General features: G+C 37.4%; 4 protein-coding genes across 4 annotated transcripts; 2 read left to right on the forward strand and 2 right to left on the reverse strand.

Moving 5' to 3' along the window:
* Positions 1 to 1,687: 1,687 nt before the first annotated feature.
* LOC134793540 (uncharacterized) lies at positions 1,688 to 9,448 on the reverse strand. The gene is made up of 7 exons (XM_063765147.1): positions 9,050 to 9,448; positions 8,605 to 8,702; positions 7,679 to 7,819; positions 6,769 to 6,946; positions 6,020 to 6,155; positions 3,534 to 3,763; positions 1,688 to 1,928 (listed from the first exon to the last, which is right to left on the reverse strand). The coding sequence occupies exons 1-7, from the start codon at positions 9,129 to 9,131 to the stop codon at positions 1,807 to 1,809; spliced, it is 987 nt and encodes a 328-aa protein (XP_063621217.1). The 5' UTR covers positions 9,132 to 9,448; the 3' UTR covers positions 1,688 to 1,806.
* A 2,501-nt stretch (positions 9,449 to 11,949) lies between these two features.
* LOC134793536 (BRISC and BRCA1-A complex member 2-like) lies at positions 11,950 to 18,200 on the forward strand. Its single transcript, XM_063765141.1, has 7 exons — positions 11,950 to 12,240; positions 12,620 to 12,918; positions 13,064 to 13,239; positions 13,622 to 13,744; positions 16,143 to 16,206; positions 17,209 to 17,362; positions 17,994 to 18,200. The coding sequence occupies exons 1-7, from the start codon at positions 12,150 to 12,152 to the stop codon at positions 18,185 to 18,187; spliced, it is 1,101 nt and encodes a 366-aa protein (XP_063621211.1). The 5' UTR covers positions 11,950 to 12,149; the 3' UTR covers positions 18,188 to 18,200.
* Positions 18,201 to 18,475: 275 nt separating this feature from the next.
* LOC134793544 (holocytochrome c-type synthase) lies at positions 18,476 to 22,526 on the reverse strand. Its single transcript, XM_063765153.1, has 5 exons — positions 22,428 to 22,526; positions 22,105 to 22,348; positions 21,580 to 21,816; positions 21,262 to 21,386; positions 18,476 to 20,465 (listed from the first exon to the last, which is right to left on the reverse strand). The coding sequence occupies exons 2-5, from the start codon at positions 22,273 to 22,275 to the stop codon at positions 20,225 to 20,227; spliced, it is 774 nt and encodes a 257-aa protein (XP_063621223.1). The 5' UTR covers positions 22,276 to 22,348; positions 22,428 to 22,526; the 3' UTR covers positions 18,476 to 20,224.
* A 1,925-nt stretch (positions 22,527 to 24,451) lies between these two features.
* LOC134793987 (mitotic spindle assembly checkpoint protein MAD2A) lies at positions 24,452 to 25,612 on the forward strand. The gene is made up of 3 exons (XM_063765695.1): positions 24,452 to 24,620; positions 24,755 to 24,901; positions 25,124 to 25,612. Exons 1-3 carry the CDS (start codon positions 24,551 to 24,553, stop codon positions 25,528 to 25,530), a joined length of 624 nt encoding a protein of 207 aa, XP_063621765.1. The 5' UTR covers positions 24,452 to 24,550; the 3' UTR covers positions 25,531 to 25,612.
* The last annotated feature ends 1,906 nt before the right edge of the window (positions 25,613 to 27,518 follow it).

A 27,518-nucleotide genomic window follows, 5' to 3' on the forward strand; every position in this document is an offset into this window, starting at 1 on the left:
TAACAATTATGAATCTAATACGATCATTTATATTCTTCTGCTTTCATAAGTAATAGTTACTGATTTTTAAAAAGCGTTTTTCAATTAATAGACATGTCAAAATCGCTTACCTTCTTTCAAGTTCTTTCTAATGCAAAAAAAAACGAACTATAGTTCATCCCGCCATCGCCGGCGGGGTCTGCCAAATCCCTGATTTGAGTTTTCGGGCTCCCACTCTACCGATTCTGCCCCACGACTCATTCGGCAGACGTGACCAGCCCAGGCCCATTTTGGTTTTGCCGCCTTCCAAGTTACATCGACGATTTGGGTTTTGAAGATGTCAAAGTAGTTAGGTAGGTATACCTACATAGAGTAAGACTAAGCTAATTTAGCACAGAATTTTCAGAGATAAAATGTAATAGTGCTACCAGAAACGTCGAATCCTTTGTGCTGCCAGAGGCTAACTTAGAATGGCACCTCTAAACTAAGTACATAACTTACATTTTGATATAGGCACGCGTTATAGCAAGAACACGTAAAGTTACGGCCGTTTAAGTAATTGATATGAATCATATATAGCGTTGAAATAAGTTATATAATGATTAATGATAGTTTGTCCTTTTTAGGTAGTGACACACGTCGGTGAACTTAAACATTGTTGCTAAATATCCTGAGATAACTTGATTAGGAAATTCTGAGTATATCAGCTTAAAAACCAATAGGAAGTAACAGTAACGTTGTCATTCAAGAAAGCGTATACAAGCTAAGCGAAGCGTGTTCACATTATGAATAATTTTCAATAAGACTTAAGTCATATATTTCTAGAACACATAATCGATGAGCCTACAACAAGTCTAAAAGTTCAATAGGCTGTAAGTTTATATTATAGTGGGGGTAATATTACATAGCACCTATTTACTAAAATATCCTAGCATTTTCACAGAACGATCAATGCCATTACGCCAACAATATTTTAATTAAATTCTAGCTAAAGCGATACAATCAAAGTAAAAAAAGAATAGGTCAAATAAATAAATACCTAGAGAACCTTTTATTTTTCTACATTATAAATTAACTTTAAATAAGTAATCTCACACTCAACTAAATTACAAGTCCCTTATACCGAATTGGTAAAGTATCACAGAAATTAACCATACCTAGCTAAACTATCGTCTTTAATAACATTCGAACTACTTCAGAAGTTGGTCTCTTTCAAGTGCGGAAAAGATTGACGTAAAGCTGAAATGTTTAAATTTTACAACTAATTACGGATATCGAAATCGCACACAGGTATTTGAAATCTAGTTTGTGATTGACAGGTTTAAATTTAATTTGATATTTACCTTAATACAAACAAGATAAAGTAAATAGCTATAAAAACAAGCCATACAATGCTTGTCCATGACGGTTCTAATATGAACTTCATGATTATTACCTACAACCAGGTACAAAATAAAATGTTACTAAAACCATCTGTCAACCACCAGTTTAAGGAATATTATTATAACGGCAAAGAAATGTATACAGATTTTATGATGAATTTAAAATAAACCTGCCCAACTAGCCTATTGCAACGACGATTAAACATTAAAAAAGCTAAGGAATCGCATTATTAATATCACATAATTATTATAAAATTATCGAAGAACATGAGTAAGACGAAGAATCAAAACGGAACCATTTACACACCCTGAAGTAAAATCAAAAATGGAATCACAAAACGTGTAATAAATACGACGTACATACAAATTATATAAAATAATTAAAACTACTAGAAACTTATCTGGGGCAATGATATAATGTTAGCTACACAATGTATGATTACGATTAGTTTGGTATTTGTAACTGTGGGCCGTCGCCGTTGACGACGCTAGCGGCGGTGTAAGGCCAGTTGTAGATCGACTGCAGCGGGACGTGAAGCAGCTCTACTAGGTACCGGTAATTTGGTTCTGCAAATATTAATATCAAATGGAAATCTTACACAAATAGAGCTTCAAAAGCTGGTTTCCTTTTTCTCTATTTCAGAGATTAAAAATATATATAGATAGAAGCTGAAGTCGGCTAATACATGCACATTAGGGCTCACGCTAGACAAAGTCCATAATGTTTATTTAGGGTGGGCGTCATCGAAAACGATGAGGAGGACTATATATACTTGTATAGTTATAAATGTGTATATGTGTATTCCTAAGTTTAAAATGTCTGTTATAACGAGTTGAATATTCAATGATAATAATTAATAATTTAATTACCCTAGGTAGGCACTAAGGAACTTAACTTCGTGTTCGTTTACAGCAGATATAAATGTAAATAATATTAAAACAGAACATACATCTCATGTACCATATATTCTTGTTAATAGGTAAATGATAATTCAATTCTAAATAATTTATGTAGATATATTTAAAAAAAAGATAATTAGGTTTCGTTATTGTTCCGATTTGTAATTAGTAAAAATAATGTATGCAAGCGCACAATTTTTTCTACCAATATGAGTGTGAAGTGTGAACCTTCGCTTATAAAACTATCCAGCAAAATGTTAGCCTGAAACAATATGCTATCAAGCCAAGGATTACGTTACGTGCACTTGCAGTACAACACAGAGTATAACAACAACATTGTAAAATGATTATGGTATGCTATCATAATAGTCAAGGATCAAGGTACAATATTTCAGAAAGGTGGCTCTTCGTTGCATATATTCTTTTAAAGACGGGACTCTACTAAATATCCATACATACTAATATTATAAATGCGAAAGTGTATCTGTCTGTCTGTAACTTCTTCACGCTTAAACCGCTGAACGGATTTAGTTTTTTGCATAGAGATAATAGTTTGAGTTCCAGTGATTTGATTTGTTATGTCGGAAATCATCCCTAAAGAGTGTGAAAAGGGGGGGTGAAAATGAATGAATTGCCTGTTAATTGACGTAAACAATTAAGCATATTAAGCTCAAAATTATTGCCATACGATTTTATCCAGGCGCTATACTTGGGGGTCATCCATTAATTACATCACACGTTTAGGGGGGGGAGGGGTTTAGGGGGGTCAAGAAAATGTGACATGTTGTGACAAGGGGGAGAGGGGAGTCACAAACTTTGTGACGTCACTTTAACTTCATCAGTAACCAAAATTTTATTTTAATCATTTTATTTACTGTACAGTTCAAAAACAAGTTTTTGGAACGATAATCGTTTTTTTTTAGTTTAATTTTTTTTTCATAATCAGTTTTGGGTTATAATTTTACTAATATTTTGACAAAAAATTAATAATACTTAATTCGATTTGCCGATATCGTTGAAAAAATGTGACGTCACACCAGGGGGGGGAGGGGTTTACCAAATGTGACCAAGTGTGACAAGGAGGGGGGGAGGGGGTCAAAAAACCTTGAAATTCGTGTGACGTAATTAATGGATGACCCCTTACTCTAACTGCTGGAACTAATTCCACGCAGACGAAGTTGCGGGCAAAAGCTTAGTTTACCAAAATAAGGGATCTTTAATATTCAAATCACATCCTATGTAAGGAACAAGAACTTAAATCTTAAATCTTACCGTTTTCTGGAGTGATGAATCCCTTCCTTATGAGAAAGTCCAAAAGGACAGGTGCACTGGTAGTTTTGAACTGCGGAGTAAGGGCTCTCTGGATGCATTCCTGCGCCGTCAGGAGCTCGAATCCCTCTACTTCGCCATCAGCATTTTGTGGAACGAAATCTACAGGCAGTTCCAGGTCGTAGACATACTCTGTGTTTGGGAACAGTCCCCTCTCACTCTCGAAGTAGAAGCTGCAATATGAAATGCAATAGTTAGACCTATGACCAACGAAAACCATCTTTTCTTCCCAGTGTTAACCCGGTTTCGGCACCCTTCTTAGGCTTCCGTAACTAAAAATAACAAAAACTGAATTCTTATAGTTTCGTTTTGTCCGTTTGTCCATCCGTCTGTCTGTTCGTATGTCACTGCTGTTTTAATGAAATTTGGAACTTAGGTGTATTTTCATACCACGTCGGTGGCAAGCAACCTACGGCCCGCCTGATTGCAAGCAGTTACCGCAGCCTATGGAAGCCTGCAACTACAAGTGTATTCCATGCGCGTACTTTTAAAAACCTGTACACTCGTTTGTTAGCCGCTACTAAGTTTAGAAGTTAAAATTAAAATCATAATAATAATTCAACCCATACACGTCCTACTGCTGGGCACATCAGAGGCCTACCGCGAACCACGTTCGACGTGTTGCCTCCCTGTCACACTTACTTACGAATTACACCTTACAAGTGCCACAGAAAGGCAACACGCCTAGTCTATTCTGACACTGAACATGGCCCGACATGCTCTTGGCTGATTTTTTAAATTAATTCCATTGATACTTTCCTATTATACCTACGCGATAACAAGGGACATCATGTGTATAATTAAAAAGGATGTGGTTAGAGAGAATCATGTTTTCGCTACAAACAAAATAGTAATAGGTACCTATTGGGGCTTGTGGTTTCAACTTGAGTCTAGGGCTGCCATCCATCCGGGTTTCCCCGGTAATCCGGGCGTCCGGGGGGGGGGGGGGGGGGGGGGGGTTTCCAAAAGTGTCCGGACACTTTTTATGTGAGGAAACGCCTTTAATTGAATTGAATTTAATTATTTACCGGCATTATTGTATTTATACAAAGTAGGTAAAAACTGTATAAATACCCGTCCGGGAAAAACTGCGACTTACGCCAAATGTCCGGGTTTTTTTAAGTCTTTGTCCGGGTCGGCGAATTTAGAGATGGCAGCCCTAAACTTTACACAATAAGGGCTGTCATCCGTCGGGTACTTTGAAGTCCGTTTGCGGGCCGACTGAGTAAAACCCTAGTGTTTTAGGTGTCAGGGAGTTTTGGAATTTGTGGTAAAAATTGTTTCCATTCCAATACTGGGCGGGAAAAATGAGATTTCATTGAATGCTCGCTGTTTTTGAACTTAATGAAGCTTTTCATATATGATTTTTATGTAAGGGAGTTTTGATGCAACAATATTAATAATGAAAATAATTTCCATTCTTCCATTAACACAAATTTGATATTACTATACTCTGTATCTTTAGGTATTTAAATAAAAGCAAACAAAATCTACCCTCAAATGGCACCTTAAGCCAGTTGAGGGTAGATGAAAACATTACATGATCAAATAATGTAGGTTAAAGTCAGGTCGTTCAGTGACAGATCCGGCGGTTTTGTATTTGGCATGGTATAATAATATACTCCGCCTGGTACTCTATTCCGAGATTCGCGTATGACCTAACTGACACGGGCCTACGTCATCATGCTGTTTACAGGTTCTCAAACTTTAAAATGTGGGAGAATTTTAACCAACGGTGAAAATTATTTTAACGGCATTAATTTTAAGTTATTCATGTAGAAACATAGTAAAATAAAACAAATCTAATGTATTAAACTAAACTTTATTTATCTATACAAGACAAACGTTTGAAAAACTAATTCACAGTTACACATTAATTACCAAGCTTACGGCGTGAAAAGTTTGGAAAACACTGCGACTGCTGACACTGAGCGAGAAGGAAATAACAATTAACACGCGTTCGACAAGGATGACAGTCAGGTCAGGGCATGAAGTTATCTAGATCCGAATTGTCAAATGTGACAGCGCTATCCTGTGTTGTCAGTAGTGTAAACAGAATTACCCGAACGTCTGAAATTTCTGTCGTGAATCGGAAGATATTGCTAACGAATAATTAAAAATGACGTGTTATTGTAAAATTTAAGATAAAATACATATAAATGAAAATTATAAAATTATAAAGAAATATTTTAACTTATTAACCATAGGTATAATGTACCCATGTAACATGTTATGTTGAAATAAAGTGGCAATGTTATTGTGACGTAGGCCCGTGTCACTCTGGGAATAGAAGACCATGTTTTATTAGACCATGGTATTTGGTTGGTTAACCAATAAATGTAATAACTATCCGAAAATGTACAAATAGTTTGTTTACTTTTATTTAAATACCTAAAGATACAGACTATAAAATATAAAAATGATTTAACCTGACACAACCAGCGGGCACCAACTTCTTCGCCAACTCTCCCTCCACCGACGCCTCCTCTGCAGCTTCCTTGATACAGGTCTCCAGGATACCATAGCCCACTGCCAATCCGCCGCTGACGAAACAGTCCCATTTTCCTGTTTGGTCATACAATTCATTCATTAATTATTTACTACTTAGAAGACATTGTAGTAAATTATGAAATACATAAATAAATGAGTTCTTTACTAAATTACGTTCAGTTTTTTTTTAAGTGAAAGTTTAGAGCCATATTTACCTTACTAGTGTCTAGTATACCTGACATGGTCTTCACAACAATAATTAAAAATTAAACAATCTCTTTTTTGGAAATGGATACATAAAATTTATTCAATAAAAATTTAAACAGACTTTAAGAACACAAACAATGATAAAGCTTTTAAAGATTATCCTTATCTGAATCTTATTAGACTTATCTCAAGCAATGGAAGGATTTCTTAAAATTTACGGAGAGGTCTCAGAGCCCACGTATTACGCGAACGCACGATTTGTTTTGCATTAGGGATGCTAAAAGCATTACCTTAAGGCCGTTTTTAACTCAGATGTGGCTCCGGTGTGCCAATGGGATAAAGCTAGTGATTAGCATTTTCTCACTCACACATTGGAGCAGCTTTGGGTATCCAAACATCAGCTATGTAGAAAGAGCTAACATGATTCAATCCTAGAGAAATGATTATTTAATCTTACTATCATCCATTCTGTGGCACTAACCTGGCCATGTTTGTTTGGTGAAGCTCCTCTGCTGCAACCAGATGCACAGCCCTTTGGTGGGATGGTTAACATAGCCGGAGACACTGACACCATAGTTCCTAATGCCGAACAGGCAAATCGCGCTCCGTTCCATTTCCATCAAGCTTTCATAATAAAAGGGGGTGCTCACTCCAAAACACTAAAACAAATAAGAAATTGTTTTGTAGATTGTAGAATTTGCATATACAAATTTAATTTTAAATTATATTTATAAAACACATCTGTCTCACAAGTGTCTAATAAGTGAATAAAAACTCATATGCACTGTACTTTTATTAGTGCCTTTTGCATTTATTAGATCTAAATACTAAATAAAAACTGGCTTTAATGTAGTACATTTTTTCCTAGGTTTTGTCACCATTGAACTTGTGTTTTTACAAAAATAGAAAACATTTGAATCAATACAATCATGTTTTACTTGTCATTATTAACAATATCTAGGAGACCGAGCTTTGCTAGGAAAAAGTATAAAAGCTCAAAAATGCGCGTTTCGCCAGGCGTGGCTCACTCCGCGATTTTGTCGCTTTGCTACAGGTAGCTAAAAGTACATCCGTTCCACACCAATTTTGGTGGCTAGCCATAAGCCGCGCGTGGCGCTGTCGCCACCTAGCGGCCATATCTGTCCTGATCGTAACAGACGCGTTTTGTTAGAGAGTGAGTCTTCTGTACTTAGTACTATTATTTATTCTGTGGTTTCGCAGAAATAAGACCTAGCTAAATCGATTTTTCGCCCCCGAAAATCCCTTTATTGAAATGGAACCATTTACAAGATCCCCAAAATATATATATGTAAATAAATATACCTACAAGAATTGCTCATTTAAAGGTATAAGATATTTAATGTAGAGCAATATGTTTCTAAGGTACTAACCTCATCCCTCCAACCCTTAAGTGCACACAACTCTCCATCTTTTCTCAAGCTCTGTAACACATCAGCTACTTTTGCTGTTCTTTCTTGATAGTCACGGAATGCAGGATTTAGCTCCACATATTTACCAGCAATTATAAAAACCTGAAACAAAAGTATTGATAATACAGTAGAACCTCAATTATCCAACCTACTTTGGACCAAGACTAGTTCGGATAATCAAAAGTTCAGATAGTCAAAATGTGGGTTTTTTGGAAAATGGTACAGTATATTAAAGTACGTACATGCACATTGACATAAGCGGGCTAACACCATTTGATGAAACAAAAAGAGTTTCAAATACAAATACAATACAAATGCATTTGTATTTGTAGGTATTTTGTGATTTGACAATTTAATTGATTAATAAATAAACTAATTTATACAAATGCATTTATTTCATTACTTTTTTTACAGTTGTTCTTAGGTAGCTAATCTTAGGTATACCTATATTAAGTAGGTAAGTATTTTTATCTAAACATTGTGCAACAATATGATTGTGTAAGTAATGAAAAAGGTGCGGGTACCGCTTGCTGGATTTAAACCCGCCCTTGGTCAGCAATTGGAATGGTATTAAGATTCAATAATAAATTATGCAATTCACATAAAAAACAGAACATTAGTAGGTAACAATAGTTTTCTTACGGGGTACTTAATACAGGAACACTATAACATATGTTGTGTGTAGTTAGTATTTCCCTAAAAGTTAACTTTCAACACCCTTGATACTCACTCATACCTATGTGCAGCAGCAGCGAGAAACCAATTCACACCGATGTTTGGATAAACCAAGTTAGCGTTCAGATAATAGAGGTTCTACTGTACTAAAAAACTTAATTACCTTATAGCCAAATTATAATGTGTAAAAGATAAAGGTGTAAAAAGGTTACCTCTGGAAATTTTTGAAGATATTTCATAATATCAGGTCGAATTAGACCCACTTGGTGGCCAGCAACTATGAATGGTTTACATATGCCTTGATGTAAACCTAAAAACAAAACAGTCATACATCATACATACAGCAATGAAGGTGTAAAACTAAGAATTTATTTTTAGTATTTCATTGTAGAAGGCAGCTGATACTGGTAAAAACTATAAATCGTAGTTCACTTAGCACAATTTCACTGTTTTAGATTGTTTCACACTTAAAGTTCATATCTTTGGAGGTTAATTTGTTCAGTCTTTACTATTCGGTTTACAATAAAGTTTTTGTCGACATTTGTTTTATGCTTTGTAGTACTAATTTAAAGCAGTGTCCTCTTGAGCGCGTGTTTGAGTTTCGAGTGAACAGATCGTTCAGTTCGGACAATCGTAATATAACAATTATTCAATCACCTGAGAAATAGAAGCAGTTGAACTTTTTGGCTAATTTTAAGAGCTCAGAAATGTTGTTCTGTAGAGAATTCATATTTTTCATAGCTTGTAAATCACAGGGTAATAGATTCGTGTATCGGTGTATAAAATACTTTATAGTTAATTATAATAAACTATACAAAATAATGACGGGTTAGCTAATAAAATGAGTTTATTTCACTTTTTTCCCATAATTTTCATCAATGAAAGGCAATGGTGCAAAAATAAGACACGACTACTACATAAATACGTGATATACAGAACCGAATTTCAAATGTTCAGTATAGGTTTCGGTCTAAACAACTGGCTAATTTAATTTGAAATTCTAACTAGGTAGCCAATCTCATTAGTTGGTTGATATCTCAGTTTATTACTTGAATTCACTTCACAAGCACAACTGGCTAAGCTAAGCTTTGCTTTTACCAATGTCAGTGTCAGAAATGAAAAACGTAGGTACATAAGGTACATAAAAAGGTTAAATCATAGCGCTCCTATATACCAGGGTCCAATAAGTGGATCATTTTTATAAAAAATATTTTTTCTAGTGATTTTATCCAATATAAATAAATAATTCAAGTAAAGCACCAAAAAAAATAGTTACGTTATTTTATATTAAATAACTTTGATTACCGTAAAACGGGGTGAACAGAAATCGCGGGGTGAATAGAGAAATTTTGAACTTTTTCTTTCAAGTTGTTATATTTGAAAACGTACATCTCTAAAATGAGATTTTTTGGAATGCGTATAAAATAGACTATTTATTCTCTACATTGATACCAAAATAACCTAATCAAACTGCCTAAAAGTTAGATTTTTTTGACTCTAAAGTAAGGTCTCGCCGAGGTAAGAAATGAAGCTTGTCTGAACTTTGTTCTAGCGGTAAATGTTTTGACATTAACTAAGTAAAAGTTAGCTAACCTGGTAATATAGTATCTGTAGTACCTAAATAATAAATAATATCACTAATTTTCTCTATAATAAACCATTTTTTTGCAAAAAACCAATAACAAGCAAATTTACATGATAAAGGGGTCAGTGGAGACGCATATGGGGTGAACAGTTACGCCATAGGGGGTGATTAGATACAACAAAGGGGTGTAAAGACACGCCTTGGGGGTTAAAAGACACGAAAAAATAATTTTGTGTGAAACAGCTGTTTAACAGATATATATACCATTTGCCAATAGAGTATCCACATAATAATGACCAAATTCGATGCCTATGACAGCTAAAACTTAATATTTCCATTCACCCCTTTCTTGTGTCTATCGACCCCGTTTTAAGGATATGGAGAAAACAGGTAATTTTCTTTGATTTTCTCTGAATTGGGTAGGTAAAAATTTATTTCACAAATGCAAAATTGAAGAACTAACCAAGACTCAAAAAATCATATCAAAATTATTACTTTTATTATTTGGATTATTGGCGAAAATCGTCTTTGAAGTTGAAAATCGTGTCTTTTCACCCCGTTTTACGGTAACATGAAACATATGATCTGGAAAAGTTTCTACTACAATTTGGACATTTGCATATGTTCCAAAACGGGTACTGCCGTAAAGCCTCCTCCACACTCGTGCGCGAATAGTCTGGAGGGGGCTTAACACACTACCGCACTGCACGTGCACCGTGACCTTGGTGCGGTGCGGTAGTGTGTTACAAAGAGAATATAATCACTACGTGTGTGCTATGTCTTTTATAGGCAGTTTACATTCTCGTGCGAGCCACGAGACGCGAGTGTAAGTGGGGTGCTCGTAGCTCGTCTCGCAGCTCGGCTCGCGCTCGCCTGGCTCGCGTGGAGGAGCGGTTTTTCGGGCACGAGTCAAAGGGGCTCGCGATGGGCTCTTGCGGGACGCGCGCTTGCGATTACACTCGAGTTCGGCTTGTCATTCGGTTACAAACCTTATACCGTGCCGTTATAGATCGTTTTTTTTAGCATTAGAAATAAGGTAAACAATCTTGATGTGTCTTTTAATTGAAAAACACATTTTAAAAATGAGTTACGGCAAATATGTAAGAATTAAGAATCTAAAGGCCCCAGTACACAATGGGCCATCGCCGGCCACTCCAAGGGACGCAGCCATGCGGTAGAATGAGATAGCAATATCACTTGCTCCCTCTAACGCATATATGCGTCCCTTGGAGTGGCCGGCGATGGCCCATTGTGTACTGGGGCCTTTATACGATCATTTATATTCTTCTGCTTTCATAAGTAATAGATACTGATTTTTAAAAAGCGTTTTTCAATTAAAAGACATGTCAAGATCGATTACCTTCTTTCAAGTTCTTTCTAATGCTAAAAAAACGAACTATAGTGTTTCAAATCGATTAGCTCGACGAGCTTACGAGACACGAGACGAGACGATCCACGAGCCGAGCCACGAGGCGAGAGTGTAATCATTACTATCATTAGCTCGACGTGATTACACGCTCGAGGCCAGCCACGAGACGAGCCGCGAGCCGAGACACGAGCCGCGAATGTAAACTGCCTATTAGTCCTAGAAGCCATAACACACACAATACCGCACCACACCGCGACCTTGGTGCGCCGTACAAAAGTGAGAGCGAGAAAGCAATATCTTATATTATCTTACTTATGCGTTGGGCGCACCAAAGTCGTGGTGTGGTGCGGTAGTATGTTACGGCTATAATTTATTCATTGGTATATAGCCCCCTACAGACTATGCGCGCGAATCGCGGGCGAAGCCACGAACGCGAGTGTGGAGTCGATTTCGCTGTCTGCGAAAATCGACTACACTCGCGTTCGCGGCTTCGCGCCGCGATTCGCGCACGAGTGTGGAGGAGGCTTTTGAACAGGCACTTTTATTTTGCCTTGTCAATGTTGATGTGATGTTGACATTTCTAATTTCTATCTTTTCGAATGCTTTTCGACTTTGCGTCGCATTCTTTACCAATTTGCAATTGAAGAAAAAATATACTACTGTGTAGGAATCACTGTATCTGCAAATATTTGAATAGAGCCATGAATGGAGAAAAAATCGATCTGTAACTGTTGAATTAAGCTTTTAAGCCGCTCAAGTTTATCAACAATTAACAAGGTAAACTAAGTGAATTTAGTCAACCAATGATGGGAACAGAAAACTTTGGAGTTATAAACGATATTGCACAAGTTTTTCGCCCTTACATTCAAAACATTTATCAGGATCTTAAATTGGGTATGTACTTAAACTATCAAGTTTTTGAGCAGTGGCGTAACGTGAACCAATCTAGCCGTGGGCGAAAACCACATCTGCGAGGCCCTTTTGAATGTGTTTTCCCAAGGTAATAAAAAGGTTGGCTTTGCGAGTCCCCCCTAAGTGCAAGGCCGAGGACGAAACTACGCCACTGGTTTTAAGTTATAGCTTGTAAAGCCATTTCCGTAAACAGAAAAAAGCGGCATATTAAAAAAAAATAGATTGGAAGAGCCCCAAAGAAAATTCGAATTTCGCTCCTTTTCTACTGACAAAGTTGTTTGACCAGCTATATTTGCCTGTACAAATTGTTTTGAAGTAACTCTTTGACCCGTTTGACCCTTAATAATATGAATGTTGACAGGATTATGCAAAACAAAGGTTGATATCGAAAGAATATCTGGATCTGCGGATGGAGCCGAAAGTCAATTCCGATTAGTCCTACCATACTGTTCTAAGAAATTGAAATGGGAAGTAATCTTTGATGCTTCAACTCCATGGTTTGCTCCGGACTTTAGATTTGATGATGAGTCATTTCTGAATAATCTTGATGAAGACTTTTTGGAGGATAAAGTCCCAAGCCTTGCTAAGTGGAATGAGAATGATCCTAAGGCTTTAAGTGGAGTCATATCAGAGCTGCTGAATTTGTACAAAATTCACCAGGTAAGTTTAAATTTTTTTATATATTTTGAAAAATATTAGAATGTACTTAAGACTTTCAGTCAACTTTTTTATGAGAATAAAATAAATAAGTCATTTTGAGATATATAATATTTCAATATTTATAACGAAAATAATACTATTCCAGATTAGAAAATTAAATGAAGATGAAAGTTCTCGAGCTTACTTTGAGTATAGTGCCTTACTTGGGGATGCACTTACATCGGAAACAGATATTGAAGTGTGGGTTGGGAGCCATGTTGTTGAGTTCCTGATAAGGCTGAATGTGGACACTTCTCGTTTGCCAGAGTTATTTAATGAAAGGTATGGATACAATGACATTCATTGTTAATATCTTAACCATTTTTTTTGTCAACTGGTTTAAATGGCAATGTATTTTTACTTTTGTAATAAAACAAAAATATTAGAAAGAGAGTTATTTGAAAAGGTCCATAAGATCATTTGAAAAGGTACATAAGATCATTGACCAAGCAACTCATTACTAAAATTTCTAATATAAAGGTTTCATACCTATAGCATGGATTTAGGACACTACTTTTGTTTTAGGGTGGTATTCCACCTGTCCAATTTCTTTTGCGTCTCACATTTTGCTTAGTGAGAGAGTGAGACACAATGCACATTGGACCAAAAAATTGCACATGTGGAATACCAACCTTAGATACCTACAGTATTTCATTGTTTACAGTGTCGATCAAAACCCTGGTATTGACACAGCTCTGCTGCTTGTGAGATATCCAAATTCTACCAATGCGGAGTTGATTTTGTCACCTCTGCTCACAAAATCTCTTGGCAACATAACATTACCACCGTAAGTAACACTTGATTTCCACAAATTTGTGTTTTCCGTCTGGAAGATAACATAAGATATTAGGTATAAAGATAGGGCTGCCATCACTCCAGTTTGAAGCGTCCGGGGCAGGGTTTATAAAACTCTGATTTCAATTTAGTTAGGTCATAATCATTATAAAGAATTTTATTTTTAGGGTTCCGTAACTCAAAAGGAAAAAACGGAACCCTTATAGGATCACTCGTGCGTCTGTCTGTCCGTCTGTCACAGCCTATTTGCTCAAAAACTACTGGACCAATGAAGTTGAAATTTGGTACTCATATGGAAATCTGTGACCCAAAGACGGACATGTAATAAAAACAAATGAATTTTAAGCATAGGGGGCACTTTTAGGGGGAATATGAGAAAATTTAAAAACAAAGTTTTGCAAACCATATCGTGTTACATATTAAATGAAAGGGCTCATTTTGATGAGATCAAAACATATGTTTTCTATAATTTTATATGAAATAGTTTAGAAGTTATTTAAGAAAATAAGACGACCGGTCTGGTCTAGTGGATAGTGACCCTGTCTGCTAAGCCGATGGTCCTGGGTTCGAATCCCAGTAAGGGCATTTATTTGTGTGATGAACACTAATATTTGTTCCTGAGTCATGGTTGTTTTCTATGTATATAAGTATGTATTTATCTATACAAGTATGTATATCGTCGCCTAGTACCCATAGTACAAGCTTTGCTTAGTTTGGGGCTAGGTTTGATCTGTGTAAGATGTCCCCTAATATTTATTTATTTATTTATTTATTATTCAAAATAGGCAAAAAATGACCCCCCCCCCCCCCCCCCCCCCTTAACTCCGATACTACTGGGTCTAAAATTTTGAAAAAAATACACATAATAGTTCTTCACCTCTAGATGACAGGAAAACCTATTAGAAATCTACAGTCAAGCGTGAGTCGGACTTAAGAACAAAAAACGCGGTTGAGCTGTTTTAGGGACACAGCCGTAATGGTTTACGTGAAACGTGGTGTGGACAGCTTTTGCGAAGGCCGAAGGTCGAGCTACGCGTAGGGCCGAAGGCCCGAAGCGTCCTCCAGAGACTTTTTGAAACGCACGGCCGAAGGCCGAGTTACGGGGGGTAGTGCTCAAACACAGAACAATTATAGTACAAATGTCTGAATGCGAAAGTCGAAGGCCCTGAAGGCCCGGAGCCTCTGACATATGTGCATGCTTCCTGCAAAGGACATCGTCGATTTTGTTCTGTCTTTTGTTAAGCGATTGGGCCCGATACCTATAGATTAGTGGAAAAACGTATAAGTCTGCAATTAAGCGTGAGCCGGACTTAAGAATAAGAATTGCGGATAAGTTCTATCAGGGCCACAATAAAGTGGTGTGGACAGCTAGTGCGAAGGTCGAAGGCCAAGCTCTGCGTTGGGCCGAAGGCCTGAAGCATCCGAGAGAGGTGCGCCTCCACGTAAGGTCGAAGGATGAGCTGTAGGAGGTTAGTGCTCAAACAGAACAAATAATAATAACAAATAATTGGTTTAAGTACGAGTAGCTAAATGAGAAGGCTGAACTGCCCTATATCAGAGGGTCTACCGCGAACACCGGAGTTCGCAAATTGCGGAGATTTCTCTTTTACTCCAATGAAACCGTAATTAGAGTGACAGAGAGAAATGCCAGCAATTTGCGAACTTCGATTTTCGCGGTTAAAGCCCTGTTATCTTGAAATAACAGAGGTACGCCTAACCAATGCAAAAAACCGGGCAGGTGCGAGTCGGACTCGCGCACGAAGGGTTCCGTAAAAAGCAAAAAAAAAAAACGGTCACCCATCCAAGTACTGACCACGCCCGACGTTGCTTAACTTTGGTCAAAAATCACGTTTGTTGTATGGGAGCCCCATTTAAATCTTTATTTTATTCTGTTTTTAGTATTTGTTGTTATAGCGGCAACAGAAATACATCATCTGTGAAAATTTCAACTGTCTAGCTATCACGGTTCGTGAGATACAGCCTGGTGACAGACAGACGGACGGACAGCGAAGTCTTAGTAATAGGGTCCCGTTTTACCTTTTGGGTACGGAACCCTAAAAAATGTAGGCACTATGCTTAATACAATACTTGAACAAAAAAAAATAAAAAATGCGTAAAGTTGTCCTCTGATAGCTCAGTTAAAAAACACGGAAAAGCCGGGGCGGGGCGGTTGCCTAGCCAGCCGTGTGTGGAACAATTGAATGTACTTAAGAACTTCGCTTTGCTCGCTCGTTCGAAACCCACAGTACGGAACCCTAGAGTTCGACTCGCACTTGACCGGTTTTTTAATTGAAAGTTCTATTTGGGCTATTCAAAGATGTCTTTAATATACAAATACTTACTAAATATGTGTACCTAGATCTTACATAAATTACATTATTGATTTACAGGATGCATCAGTCTGGAGTCTTAATGGATTATGTCCCCATGGTCACAGAGCTGTTAAATAATAAAGTAAGTATTATAAATAAATGGGTGAATCAACTTTTTTTAAATCTTATTTTATGGCAATTAAATTATCCGGACATGTATTTTTGTTCTAAAATGGTCCATCTAGCATGCTACAAGAGTTCTTCTAATAAACTGTGATACTATTGTTTTCTGGCTGACAGGACAGAATAAAAACAATAAATAGTTGATTCATCCAAATAATGTCTAGTAAAGCCTTATGGCTTCACCAAACTTCTCTGATCTAGTTGCTTTATAAAATACTCATTTTTGACTTGAATAGTGTAAAGCCCCGTCTCCATATCGCGCGGCAAACTATCGAACATTCGAACACAACTCGATCTGATCGACTTGGCTCGCGAGCCAGCCCGGTATCCATTGCGCGCGGCTGCCTCGCGAGCCAATGTTCGATAGTTTGCCGCGCGATATAGAGACGGGGCTTGAGTCACAAAACTGATAGTCGGCTTCTCATGTTTTTGTCCTGTTTGTTTATTGAAATTAAACTCTCTTCTTACAGCTGTTGTGCATAATTGTTTTCCATCGTATTTTCGCGGAAACGTTCGTATTTGTCATGCTACTCCAGTCAACCTCAGTAGTTTTTGTACCGAGACTGACTGAAATAGCAAGACACGTTCGTACGTTTCCGTGGAAATACGATGGAAAATAATTATGCACTACATCTGTAGAATATTTCCTCCTTACTCTCCTACTACTAAAAGTAGTACGAATCTGTTCTTTGTTACACAGGCATAAGGTATGGTGTATTCGGGTAATTCCGAATGTCGAAAACTGTCGGATAATTCCGAAAAGAGACTTTTATTATGATGGAATTTTGGGTGATTTTCATCTGAATTTCGTAATTATCCGAATTTCGGAATTACCCGAGTAAACTTATAAAATTAAATGAGTTTTCTATGTAACATACAATTACTATGCGTGGTGGAGCAAAGCATTTTTCGCCAACGAAAACGCTAATGAGCCAAGGTTTATTTTGTTTTTAATTTTTAGATTCAAGCGCTTTTGAATAATGAAAAGCTTAAGAGGGAATTATTGGCCCAGCTCATTGTGAGGTACGAAGGGGCGGTGTTGGAGCACGACGCAAACAACGCAGCGTTCCTGTTTGAAATGAACGATTTCCATTGGATGTTACAGATAGATATAGGTGAGAAATTTAGATCATGTCCGATAAAAAAAAAACATATGGGTACTATACGAATAGGTGCATGTGGTGTAAGCACTTTATAGCGGATACTAAGAGCCTGATATTTAACCTTTTCGACGCCGTGTCAAACACAAAAGCTGTCACGCGGACGCCACGTCACCGAAGTGTCAAAACTGAAATTGAACTTTATGCATATGCACATAGGTCTATGTTGCTCTGTGGTCTGTGACCGATTAATCAGTCTTTGGCGTTGAACCTGCGGTGCGGATATATCGGTCATTGGCGTCCAAAAGGTTAATTGTCAAATTTTAATGACACTTCGTATGCTTTCGTTCCTAGGAATTCGTTGGTATATACGAGCTATACTGCTTAGTTAGGCTATAGTAAATTTGTATGTCTGAATAGTAGGAAGAGATCAGAAGTAACATCAGACAAAACATCTTAACCTTTTACCAGGCTAGCTTTAGGGATACATATATAATTTCCCACATACGGCAGTTCAAACATGTGTTCTATTTTTGATGAGTCAGACGGACATTTGATTGTCATTTTTGAAATGTCAAGCCTGGTAAAGGGTTAAAAACCTTATTGTAAATCATTTCAAATATGAATACGAATTCCATACTTTTAGGTGCAAAGTTCCCCGACAAGCCGCCGATTCTTACGCTCAGATCAGTGTACCACAGCAGTAAAGGCAAACCGAAGTTCAAAGTGCTTCCGTCCTGCCCATATAATAACTTTGAAGGATACATTGAACAACAGGTTGAGATTTTTAAGAATGAATGCAAAGGATTATGTTCTCAAATTGTCAATGTGGAAAATTAAACTGAACGTATAATTGACTGTTTTTTGTTATGCTGCTTGTGCAGTGCGAGCGCCATTGTATTTCCTGGTGTAACACTAAAATTAGAACAGCTACACAGCAACACCTTACACCTGTGGCAGGGTTGTGTACTTATATTTAAAGATGATTCCAACTAGCACAGCTGCTATTCATCATAGACAAAATAACACTTAAAATACATATTGCAATTTATTGGTATACCCATTTGTCCCCATCCCACGCGACGTATAATGATTTCATAAGAACAATAACAAGTAAAAATAAATAAAAATGAGTCTCAGATTTTTATTTCACAATTTCACGTTGTTGTTTAACAACTTATGTTACTTATGCACTCAAATTTTAATCGTTATAAGTAAAGAACTAGTAAATAAAGGACATTTCTACTGCTATCAGCTAAAGCAGCTTTGAATCTTAAGTACCTATCATTTGTCTCAATTTATTAGAGGGCTCGTTCGACGTGTTGCCTCCCTATCACACTTACGTACGAATTTACAAGTGCGACAGAGAGACAACACGTCGAACGTGGTTCGCGGTAGGCCCTCAGTTGCTTTGGAGTTTGTTAGGAACAATCATACTTTTTCTTTAAGCCTTTATAAGGCAGAGGGAATATATTTCCCACATGATTTTGAACTTTGTTCGAATGTGATAGGATTCAATTTGCCTTATAAAGAGTTAAACCCCCAATTAATTATTGCTTAAAACATAAATCTGATGATGATATTGTGTCCTAATAGAAATACCATTCAATAAATGTGACCAGAACTGTACTCTTATCAGAAGACTTGTTTGCTGCTCAATTTTACAAGTTTAACCATGTTCATATATATGTTTAATTTAAAAAAAATCGATCAATTATCTTTTTGTTGACAGTTGTTCTTGAAATTATGGTCACTTGTATTCCCTTCTTCCTCACGTTATCCCGGCATTTTGCCGCGGCTCAGAGCCTGAGGTTCGCTTGACAACTAATCCCAAGAATAACGACGTCGTGATGTGAAAATTTTGGTCACTTGTATTGAAGACTATTTTATAGGCATTGTATTGCAACTCGACATTTTGCGCGACTTGCGCGAGGGCTATAAGACTGCATCGTCCGTCCAGTCCAGTGGCGCCCTCATTTGGGGAAGTGTTTTCTAATAAACCATAGGGACGATTCCAGTAAATTATTTCACACCGTGAATATACTAAAGCACCAGAAAAATATTAGAAAAACCTAGACCACAGTTATTTTCAGACATAATTTCTATTTAATACATCCGACAGAACTATAATAAAGAGTAGGTAACTTGACCGTGACGTCATTGTTCTGTTTTTTATATAATATTATAGATTCCATAGTGGCTAATCGTTTTGACAGTTCGAAAAAAGAAACTGATTTGACTAGTCAGTCAACTACCCTATTAATATCTATATAATTCAGTATTTTAATATTGTTGTCTTACTGATTCCCCAACTTTTAGTCTTTGTCACATAGTTTTATTTTGCTTTATTAGATTTTTGGTTTATTAGAAAACACAATTCCCGCAATGAGAACGCCACTGGACGGACGATGCCATCTTAAGGCACGTTAGCAAATTCGTAGCTTTACAACTCTCATAGTATTGCATCGGGGTTAAAAAATATATAATAGTACAGATCAAATTTAACAATAATATAAATAAATAAAACAATTAATCATAATCACAAAGAGCTTTAGCAGTGACAACACTTGCCGACAGAAAGACTCCACAACTTTAATCAACTCTAATTTTAATCTACTCATTATTGCAATCCTAACTTTTTATGATTAGACTGACATAAAGCATAATTTAACTTAACATGATAGAACTCATGTCCGGCACAAAGGCAAGCACTTATTATTTCTATTTTATTTATTTTTGAATAAATATCATTATTCTATTGAACAGTTATTCAGTGCTTTACTTAATCATTGTTTTAATTTAATTTAGTTGATCAAAATTAAGGACCTTATAACAAACATTAAAGTTAGTTGTAATACTCTTAAGTATTGGCTATTTCTAATTTGTTAGTTTTGTTGAAGAGTCTTTGTCACCAATGAGTTCGTAACGATATCTCATGTACATAACTTTCATTCTGTCCCAAGCATTTTCAAAGGAGTCCAAGGCGGGCCTGACATCAAGGAGGGCGAATTGGTATTTGTTGTCAAGTTCTCCTCCGTCGTAATAGTCGATGACGTAGCGGACATCCTTGCCGCACCGGTCTACAATCCAGTCGTGACGGTCAAATGGCAGTTCGTACCTGTAATTGGAGAAGCAAAATTTTTTATTTTTGTATTCACATAATATTCTCAACATCTTAAGAGGAAAGGAGACAACCGCTTCTCCATACAAACAGTCCTCACTTTCTCTGGTTATGATATAATGTTAAAAAAAATATTTTTACAGCATTTGATGTGTATTAAATTAACCATAGCTGTGAGTGCCCCTTCTTATTATACCTCGTTTTGCAGGTAAACAATCTTGAAATGTCTTATTGAAAAAAGATTTAAAAAAATTACTACTTATGAAATGAAACCAAAATAATAGAAATTATCATATATGCTTTTGTTACATATTTGCTGACTTAGTTTTTTAAATCTGATTTTTATTGAGGCTTTGGACACTCTAGGTGAACATGTCGGCCTCATGGGTGCTTTCATAGTTCCCTATTCAAGGGAGAGATCAATAAAGTGGTATACACTGATTGCTTTGTCAGATAAAGGCTCTGCCATCCAACAATTGACTTATTTTTCAAAAGTCTTTTTCAATAAAGACATCAAGATTGTTAAACCTTTATCCTAATGCTAAAAAGACGAGGTTTAGTCAGAAGTTTCCAAACAGATTATTTTAATAATTTGTATTTTGTCCTGGCACTGTTGGAGGCAGATCACATAAACCAGGTGTGGAGCATCCACATGACCACAATCCTCAGTCATGAGGGAGGGACCATAGAGAGAGAGAGAGATTTTGTCCTATTTCTGGACACTGACATTGTCAATGTAGGTAATAACATTACATTCAGACAATGAATTAATAATAAATGAATTGGTACTCACCCAAGCCATGAGCGAATTTGAGCCCGAGGACTGTACTGAGTGGCCTTTCCTCCAAAACTCTTTAGCCTTGGATGACCACACTCTTTAGCGTGGAGTGCTTCCCATTTCAGCACTTCTAGCCAAGCCTGGAAACAAATAGTTCATTTTAATTTATAAACATACATCCATTTACATACACCATCACATATGCAATTTTTTATACAAACATAGAAAGAATTAACATAAAATATATGTTACAAAAGAAGCAGCCTCTAAATATTGACGCAAAAAAATTTTTTGTATGCTTATTTCAAAAAATATTGTTCCGAATATAGTTACCTGTTCATTATTAGCATTATGAATTTTAATAATATCCTCCATGTCCTTTGGCTTTATGTCTTCATCCTTCCAACGCCATCCCTTACGTAACATAGCGTTCCAGAACATCTGCTGGCTCGGGTACACCCAGAACTCCGTGGAACCATCGGGCATGGCTCTGGGAATAGATGACACTTGGCGTTGGACAGGCAAGGCGAAAGGCTGGTCGGGAGCTGGCTGCTGATTTGCTGGCGGCATCTGTGTTTTAAATCAATAGAATTTTTGTACACAATCTGATGCAAAATCACATAGAGTAAGACCAAGATAAGTCTACAACGATTCTGATAGCACAGGCAGTACAAGTGTTATTTTAAACCCAAACTTCTATGAATTATGACGTATAAATAACACTTGCACTGCGTATGTTATCAAAATCGTTACAGACTTTTCTTGATCTAACTCTAGTATGAATATCATATAAAACATTTCAAAGAAAATGTATTTAACATTTAAGTGCCACATAATACATATATAGTAAGTTTTTACCATGTTATACGGGTTTATGTCATTGGTTGCCTTCCCATGCTGCACTGGGCAGTCGGAAACCTTGGGCGCGCTTTCTTCTTTTTTGTGCATAGGACATTCTGGTGGCGGATTGGCGTTGTTTACTGGAGCCTTAAGGTTGACACCGGCATCAGCAGATACTTGATTGCCCATAGTTTTAAAGTTAACTGAGCCAATCTTACGTAAGATGACCTTAGGTTAGGCGTGAACGGAGTACATTATTTTCCTAAAAATAGACACATATATTATTAACACAGCAATAAGTACATGCGTACAAGAATATTATGAATTGAAAAAATATTAACCTTAAAACACAGGAATAATAAAATTGCTCTTTTTAATTTTGGGGTCTTTTTTTGCGTGATTTGACTGATGGACTGGCGTGGGTTGCCAGATATAAAACGTGATGTTTTAAGCTATGAACACACTATACCTTTTTTTATTAAAAAAGGATTTAACAAGAAGCTTAAAGCCGTAACAGACTACCGCACCGCACCGCAACCTTGGTGCGCATCCATGTGACAGCGAGAAGTCTCTTCCTCGCTCTCACGGCCTTAACACACTATCGCACCGCACCACGACCTTGGTGCCTCGCTCTCACTTATGTCACCCATAAGTGGGAGCGAGAAACAGATATCTCTTTTTCGCTCCCACTTATGGGTGCGACGCACCAAGGTCGCGGTGCGGTGCGATAGTGTGTTACCATTGTCACTTATGGATGCGGCGCACCAAGGTTGCGCTGCGATGCGGTAGTCTATAACGGCTTTAAGGGTAATAGACCAAGAAAAGTCTGCAACGATTGCAGTGCAAGTATTATTTAACTTATTTGTACGTCATAATTTCATAAAATATGAGGTAGAGTCGGACCAAGAAAAGTTTGCAGCGGATTTGATAGCCACGCAGTGCAAGTGTCATTTATACGTCATAATTTCATAGAAGTTTGACGTTTAAAATAACACGTGCACTGCGTGGGCTATCAAATCCGCTGCAGACTTTTCATGGACTGACTCTATAAAATAACAATTGCACTGCGTGTGCTATCAAAATCGTTGCAGACTTGTTTTGGTCTAGCTCTATTCCATCTGTCCAATGTGCATTGCGTCTCATCTCGCTCTCTCATTAAGCAAAATGTGACACGCAAATACACATTGGACCAAGAAATTAGACAGGTGGAATACCACTTTTATGAAGTTATGAACTTTAAAGTGGTAACACTATCGCACCGCACCAAGGTCATTGTGCGACGCAGCCATAAGTAAGAGCGAGAAAGCGATATCTCTTTCTCGCTCTTACTTATCGGTGCGTAGCACAATGACCTTGGTGCGGTGCGATAGTGTGTTACGGCCTTTACGTTCGCCTTAAAGCCCGCTCCACACCTTGTGCTCGAATCGCGGCGGGAAGCCGCGAACGCGTGTGTAGAGCCGAGCACAGAAAAACTATTAAGGCCCCTGTACACAATGGGCCAGCCTGGGCCAGTCTGGGGGACGCATTTATGCGTTAAATAGAGGGAGTAAGTGATATTGCTATCTCATTCTACCGCATGGCTGCGTCCCTTGGACTGGCCGGTGCTGGCCTATTGTGTACAGGGGTCTGTAGTACTACCGACGAGTTCGCAGATCTACGAAATCGACTCCATACTCGCGTTCGTGGCTTCGCGCACGAGTGTGGAGTGGGCTCCTAATACAAATTGCGCAAATGTGTACCCATCCTTATGGCCCCAGTACACAATGGGCCATCGCCGGCAACTCCAAGGGACGCAGCCATGCGGTAGAATGAGATAGCAATATCACTTGCTCCCTCTAACGCATAAATGCGTCCCTTGGAGTGGCCGGCGATGGCCCATTGTGTACTGGGGCCTTTACCATAGTTTGTGAGTTTGTAATAGCCGGTTTAGACTCTCGCGCGAGCCATGAGACGACCCGCGAGCCGCGCCACGAGACGCGAGTGTAAGCGGTGGGCTCGCGGCTCGTCTCGTGGCTCGGCTCGCGCTCGCCTGGCTCGCGTGGAGGAGCGGTTTTTTGGGCACGAGCCAAAGGGGCTCGCGCGGGACGCGCGCTTGCGTTCACACTCGCGTTCGGCTTGTCATTCGATTATAAACCTTATGCCGTGCCGTTAGTGTTTAAAATATATTAGCTCGACGAGCTTACGAGCCATGAGATGAGCCTCGAGCCGAGCCACGAGGCGAGAGTGTAATCATTAGCTCGACGGGCTCATGCGCTCAAGGCCACTCGAGGCGAGCCACGAGACGCGCCGCGAGCCGAGCCGCGAGACGAGAGTCTAAACCGGCTATTTTAAACTTCACAGGCATTTGACAGCACTCAGTTGGCTTCAAAACTCCAACGGACTTTCGTGAATTAAACTTTTCGTATTGTGTTATTATTTTGTTATTTTTCTTTGTTTGACTTTCTTGATAAATTTTGCAAATAAAATGTCACAGCAGCAGACGAAGAACAGCATAACACTTCGGGGTTCTGCGCAAATTATTTGCGAGTATTTAAGTAAGTACTATAAAATAGATTACCTTTCTTTGTACAGTAATCATCAGTGGAACAGTTAACTATTATTATTTAAGGCATTGTCGTTAGTTTTATGCGTGTGCAAAGCTCTTTTTATAACAGTTATGGTGTTTCAGAATATGCAATCAACTCTGTTCTATTTCAAAGAGGACTGTATCCTCCGGAAACGTTTAAAGCGGAACAACAGTATGGAATCACTCTACTCATGTCAGAGGATGCACAAATTAAGAGTTTTCTAACCAATCTTCTTACTCAAAGTGAAGGTAAGTCATTTAAAATTACATATTATGGCTAATGAATTATTATAAATGCATTTAATAATGTCTAAGGGTGGTATTCCATGTGTCCAATTTTTTTGTCTAAAATGTATTTTGTCTCACATTTTGCTTACAGAGAGAGTGAGATGCAATGACATCGAATGCATTGGACCAAGATATTGGATAAATGTAATCTCCCTAACCCAATTTTATTTTCTAAATTTCCAGAGTGGATAATCAAGAAAAAGGTCAGCAAACTATCACTTGTAATACTAAATGTAGCTAATAAAGAGGTGCTTGAATGCTGGGACTTCAATGTGCAGTATGAAGATGGCGATGCTGCTCTATCTAAGGAAAAAAATGAAACCGTAAGCAGTAAAGATCTAAAAAAGATACAGCAAGAAATTAGAGACGTAATGTTGCAAGTAGCAGCCACTATTTCATACTTACCATTCTTAGACTGTAGATGTTCATTTGATGTCCTAGTGCATGCTAGGACAGACTGTGACGTACCTGAGAAATGGGCGGAGGCAGAGCCTGTGGCAATTCAGAACGCACAGAATGTTCAGTTCAAAGCATTTTCAACTGGACTCAATAAAGTAGAAACTGTAGTTAGCTATAAGTTAGTTGATTAGTGTAGTTCTTAGTTGGCAGCTGTCTTGTGTTGTTTATTTAATAGAATGTGTGAATAGGTTCGCCAAAGACAAACACTGATTTAGGCTTAGAATGCACTGCAATTAATTTCGTTTAGTTTTACAAGTGAATGTGCTTATGAAGCATGCCATTATGAAGCACGCCATATGTTGTATTTTTTGCAGTTCTGAAACCGCAGGAAATTACCGTACACGGCGGGAAGAAGTTGATATCTGTCGGGAAAAATTTTTAGAAATTTGAACCTTATGTAATTTTATTTTAAGTTCAAATTTCTTCAGTAGAATATCTCGAGTTATCAACTTCTTCCCGCCGTGTACGGATTAATCGCAGTACATTCTAAGCCTTAAGTTTTACGGTATAATGACTTTTTTGAAGTTTTTTAGTACATATGTCATTTTCAAGGTCAGTATTTTAGAGTCCTTTTATTTATTAGTACAGTATTGAATTTTTGATTCACCTAAGTACATGGTAGTACCTATACATATATTTTATTATTGAATCTGCATAAAGTACATTGATATTGGATTCATTATTTTACCACACATAATGCTCATAGACACTTATGAGGGGGATGGCGGAACTAGGCATTACAATCACATAGTGTCAGTGTGCACCATAGATGTAAGTAAATTGAGGTAGATATGGTACCAGGCGCACGATCGTGAGCCATTAAATATAGATTACGGAACCTATATTTAGTTAGTTGTATGGGTGACGCCAACCTGTCAAGTTGTCAAAATCGTTGGATCAAATTTTAGTTTTGTCAACTATGAACGTCACATGTCATAAATAAAAGGTCATTGGTGTGCACTAACTTAATTTCTGGGCTTTATATTATATGTACACATTGTACCTTAATAGCAAATCATTTAAACTTTAAACAGTCCAAGGGCCACTTGCACGGTTAAACCTGGAGTCACCATGGTTACCAGTACAATTTGACACTAGGTTAACGGTGCGCTTAGCCGTGAAAGGATCAAATGCCATGTTACAATTATAAATAACAATCTAAAGCAACTGGTGAAAAAATGTTTAGTTCAATTTGTATTTTGAGCAGATTATAACAACATTCTGTGATATAATATAATGAGTTCAGTTGCCTGTAAGTCTTAAGTGTTTTGATGCATGACAGCATTTTATTTAATTTTTTTTTATTCATCATTAAGTTGTATGCCTCAATAAGGATTATTTAGAAATAATACCATTTTAAACTTAACCCTAGCAGATTTTTGCTCACTGTGAAAAGTATTAAAATAACATTTATAAATAAAAATGTGTTAACTTATATTAGTTTGTCCATATTTGCTCTGTAAATGATTAGTAGTTATAAGATTACATTTTTTAGTTTAGGTAGTCCAGGCGGCTTAGCACGGTCGCGTTTTTATCCCTTGTCACCATGCCTGTCACGTTCTAACAAGTATGTAAGTGCGAAAGGGACGCGCATAGTGATAGTCGATAAAAATGGAACCGTGCTGAGCCCGCAGGTTGTATTTTTGATGAAATAATTTGACGACAATATTGAAATAAAATGCTGTCTCTAACTATTCATTTTTACTTTCTTAACTTTTATCATGTAGACTGTGAAGGAAAAATTGCTTATATATATGACTATTTTTGACTATTGAACTATAGAGTAGTTGGGTCCAAACTTTTTGACCCAAGGGCCACACTGTACCTTAGTTAAATACGCGAGGTTTTAAACTTTTAATACCTACGCGAGGGCCAAGCAATCGACTCTCCCGCTGAATAAAAAACTTTTTATGAGTATTTGATTAATCACTAGTCTATTTTACTTTTATGGTTCTTCTAAGTTATTTTTACCACAAAATCACACTGTTTTCAAGCTAGAAAGCTTCTGGTATAAAGCATATGCTCTAGTCACTAGTTAACTCTGTATCACAATGACAGCATAGGTTTTCCGAACTTTTTTGTCGCTCTCACCACCATCTCCTGTGTGTTGTATGAGATG

The sequence above is a fragment of the Cydia splendana genome, chromosome 9 (assembly GCF_910591565.1).
Source record: "Cydia splendana chromosome 9, ilCydSple1.2, whole genome shotgun sequence".
NCBI classification, from domain to species: Eukaryota; Metazoa; Arthropoda; class Insecta; order Lepidoptera; family Tortricidae; genus Cydia; species Cydia splendana.